General features: G+C 53.5%; 1 protein-coding gene across 1 annotated transcript in view; it reads left to right on the top strand.

The window, feature by feature from the left end:
• The first annotated feature begins 2,408 nt into the window (after nt 1–2,408).
• The window catches only part of PGM2 (phosphoglucomutase 2), a 32,848-nt gene continuing 31,416 nt past the window's right edge, over nt 2,409–3,840 (top strand). Inside the window, exon 1 of the mRNA XM_012644508.1 lies at nt 2,409–2,505. Within this exon, the coding sequence (XP_012499962.1) occupies nt 2,455–2,505 (51 nt within the window). The 5' untranslated portion in view covers nt 2,409–2,454. The remainder of the gene's footprint in view (nt 2,506–3,840) is intronic.

The following is a 3,840-nucleotide window of genomic DNA, read 5'->3' as shown; positions in this document are numbered from 1 at the left end:
CTGGCCCAGTCATTAACCAGCTACGTGTCTTGGAAAAGGGCTCTTAAATTTTCAGTCTCCATTTCTTCACCTATAAAATAAGAAGATCTAAGCTGTTCCCTGAGAACTCTTCCTGGTGCAAAAATCTACTATTCCGCATGGGCTTCCACAGACACGAAATGAGAACTGTGGGGTCAGATGTAGGAAATCAGCGCCTTCGGGTCACTGGAGCATCACTGTCAGAACCTCCAGTGTCAGCACCTTTGTTACAGGAGACCCTGGAAACGGCTCAGGCAAGTAGAGAAACGCCTAATACAACCACCCGCTCCACACCGGGAGCAGATGGGAGTAACAGAGTGTGACTATTGTGCATTGTTTTTCAGCAGCACCTAAGATCTTACAGTCTTAGTAAGGAAGGAAAATTTATTTACAATTTGGTAATTTCCTTGTTAAGAGTTCCTCTCTGCTTGAAAAATACTTGCTTTCTTCCCTTTTTCTACAAATGAATATTGGCGAAATCTGCTCCTTGGCCCACTCCCACACCTTTTGAACCACACCAGAGGCTCAGCTGTAACCACCCCCCATCATGGAGGGACCGACACAAACTCAGAGGCCCAGAACTGCTGGATATTTGACACACCCCCTCCCCATCCTCCCTCTACCTTGGCAGAAGGCTGGAAGCTGCACAGACCCATCTGGGGGAACTCTGGCATTTGAGAGGAAAGCAGGGGTGCGTAACACCGGCCTGGTCTCTGATTCTCCGAGTCCTGCAATTTCTGCCCTAGTGTGACTGAGAAGAGGGCTGGTCTGGTGCAGAGAGAAGAGACAGCCGTGTGTGGCAGACCCAGAGAAAACCCCACAGATGGTGAAACCAAGGCTGCACATCCTTCTTCTCCTCTTCTCTGTGCTCCAGTCTCTCAGGCCTTTCAGTTCAGGGGATGGACCACACTGAAAAGAATTTTCCAGGCCGTCTCCCCAATGTCAACCACATCCTTCTTCCCTCACGTCTCTCCTAAGCTTCCGGTGCTCGGGGAAACTTCCTGACTAGGGTGCTCTGTTAACCTGAACCCTCGTGGGCTCTCCTTGCTTTCCTTTCAGAGCGACCAGTTTGTAATTACGTATTGACTACCGTAATTACATGATTAATATGCCTCTCTCATTACACTTAAACCGGTAGCATAGACCCTCGTTACATATTATTTTCTCTTTAAAATTGAAGAATACAGAAGAAATGCATAACTCATATTATGACAGCAGAATATTACGAGGTGAACACACCTGTGCAACCGCCACCCAGGTCAAGAAATGGAACAGCCCTAGAATCCCAGACGGCGTTTTTCCCTCCTTCCCGACGCTAACCGCTCTTCTGACATGCATGGATTAGGTTTGCTTCTTTTTTAGTTTTTAATCTTGACTTTAAAAAATTGCGATATAACTTACATACAGTGAACTTTACCCTTTATATCTACAGTTCTATGAATTTTGATAAATGCATAGAGTTGTGCAACCACGAGCTCAATCAAGATACAGCACAGTTCCATTACTCCGCAATTCCCTTGTGACCTCTGTAGTAACCCCTCCTCCCACCCCCAGCACTTGGGAATCAGATTTTTTCTTTTCTATTAGTTTTTGGGGGTGGAGTCTGACTTCTTTCACTCAGTGTTTGAGAGCCATCCATGATGTTGGGTAGAAAGCAGTTCATCTTCATCGCTCCATTAATACATCATAATTTATTTATACGGATTGTATGAATATACCACCACATATTTAGCCATTGCAGTGTTCATGGACATTTGGGTTGTCTCCGGTTTAGGGCTTTTACAAACAATGCAGCTAGAAACACACCTGCACGTGCCTTTTCACGCTCACGTGCCTGCATCTTTATTCCCAACGACGTGGAAGATGTACCTCTATGTTAGTTTCTAGAAGTTTCATTTTACCTTGCACGCTTAAAGCTGCAATTGCCCTGGAACTGGTATCTGTGCGTGGTGCGAGGCCGGAGTCCGGCTGCCGCGGGCTGCCCAGCCGACCCGGCACGGCTCTGCGGCCCACCTCGGGAATCATCCGTGCGCGCTAAGTGGTTCCGACTCTGGACTGCCCGTTACGTTGCGCCGCTCCGTGTGCCTTAATCTTGCCACTTTGCTCTTCGTTTTGAAGCGTTTCCTCGCTACTCTGCCCGCTGGATTTCCACTGACTCCCAGGCTGCCGTCCGAGTGCGCCCGTCGCAGCGCCGGCGGCGGCGGGGCCTCAGCGGAGCGCCGTGCGGAAGGGGCGGCCTCGGGGCCTCTCGGAGACGCGGGCGACGACCGTGCCGGTGCCGGGTCCCAGCGGCGCCCGCTCGCGGCGCTCTCCGGCACTGCCGCCGCGGCCCTCAACGCCCCGCCCCGCCCCGCCCCGCCGGCCGGAAGGGCGACGTCGCCGCCCCCCACTCGGCGGCCGGGACGCGGGGACGGCAGCGGCTGCAGCGTCGCGGGCATGGACGCCCGGCTGGAGCTGGAGACGACCCGGTGGCTGCTCTGGGACAAGGTGAGGGGCGAGCCAGACGCGCCGGGAGGAGGCGCCAGGTGCTCGCCTCCCGCCCCTGCGCGGCGCCCGGTTTCCTGCGGCGAGCGGCGGTGGCCGTGCTCCCTTCCTTCCCTCCCCTGCCACTCCGCAGCGTCACGCGGGTCCCCCGGGAACACCGAGGAGGAAGATGCAGCGTTGGCCCGGCATGTTGGGAGTTAGGCCGGGACCGCAAGTTCGGGGCTGGGGAGCGAGCCCGAGTGGTCTAAATGCGGCTGGGCTCTGGCTCTGGTTGAGGCGTGCACGCCTTCCTGTCACTCAGACCGCTGGCTCGTCCTCTGGAGTCCTCTGTGTATCCCCATGGACCCAGAATCACTCCGTTGCGCCTATTCTTTTCGCCTCGGGGCAGGGTTCCTGTCCACCCTCTCAAGGGCTTGGTTACAAACATGGGTCCTCCCGGGTGGGCCCGCCTGGCTTCAGGAGTCTCCCTTAGAACTCTGACTGCTGAGAAGGTGAGAAGGAACCCTTTGGACACAGCGTAGCTGTTTGCCTCTTTGTTCCCTGTCTTTGACTCTAGAGCGAGAAGGGATCGGGGACCCAGCTCTGGACATCACTCCCTCTCTCCTCTCTAACTTGAGTCTCCCTCCCTTCTCCCTGCTCCTTCGTGCATATTGTTCTCTTCCCCCGCCCGCAGAGTTCCTCCCTGCTCTCTTCTGCTGACTTTGTTTCTCGCCTTGTGACTCATGTTTCCGGTCTGAACCTCAGTGTGGCTAACAGAGAGTCTTTCCCTGGCTGGGAAGTGTAAATTATTTCTCTCTAACATTCTCTCCAGCCAACTTGGTTTTTTTCCCCTTGTTTTTTTACCAATTGCAGGTCTCACTGCAATTGGTAAAAACAACCACCACCGCCCCCCCAAAAACCCCGCTTGTTTGTAGATTCGCTCAATGTCTGTCTCCAGGGCTGACTTCAGGGCTGCGCAGCCTCTGCAGTCAGGCAGGACCCGTGCTCCTAGAATGACCCGCTCTTGGTCTAATGCTCTCCTGTCCTGTCTTGAAGTTTTTAATTGTTGAACAAGGAGTCACCCATTTTCATTTTGCACGGGGCCCCAGCAAATTATGTAGTTGATCCTGTCTGCTCTCACTCACTTCCGTGGTTTACAGCGCCTGGCACAGCACAGGCTACCAGTAGGTCCCTGCACCATTGGATGAATGAATGAAGGAGATTGCGCTCTGCCAGCAGGGGGAGGATCTCTGCTTCTGTTTATCATTCTCTGGCCCCTGTAAATGAGCAGCAAATCCTGTTTCCGTAATGCTGTTGGCAACTCCTTGGGTGGTTTTCTTTTCCTGGAACTTTGTGATT

This window comes from Propithecus coquereli, unplaced genomic scaffold, assembly GCF_000956105.1.
Source record: "Propithecus coquereli isolate 6110/MARCELLA unplaced genomic scaffold, Pcoq_1.0 Scaffold213, whole genome shotgun sequence".
In the NCBI taxonomy this organism is placed as follows: Eukaryota; Metazoa; Chordata; class Mammalia; order Primates; family Indriidae; genus Propithecus; species Propithecus coquereli.
Note: the sequence above shows the minus strand (reverse complement) of the source record. Positions and strands in the feature narration are given on the sequence as shown.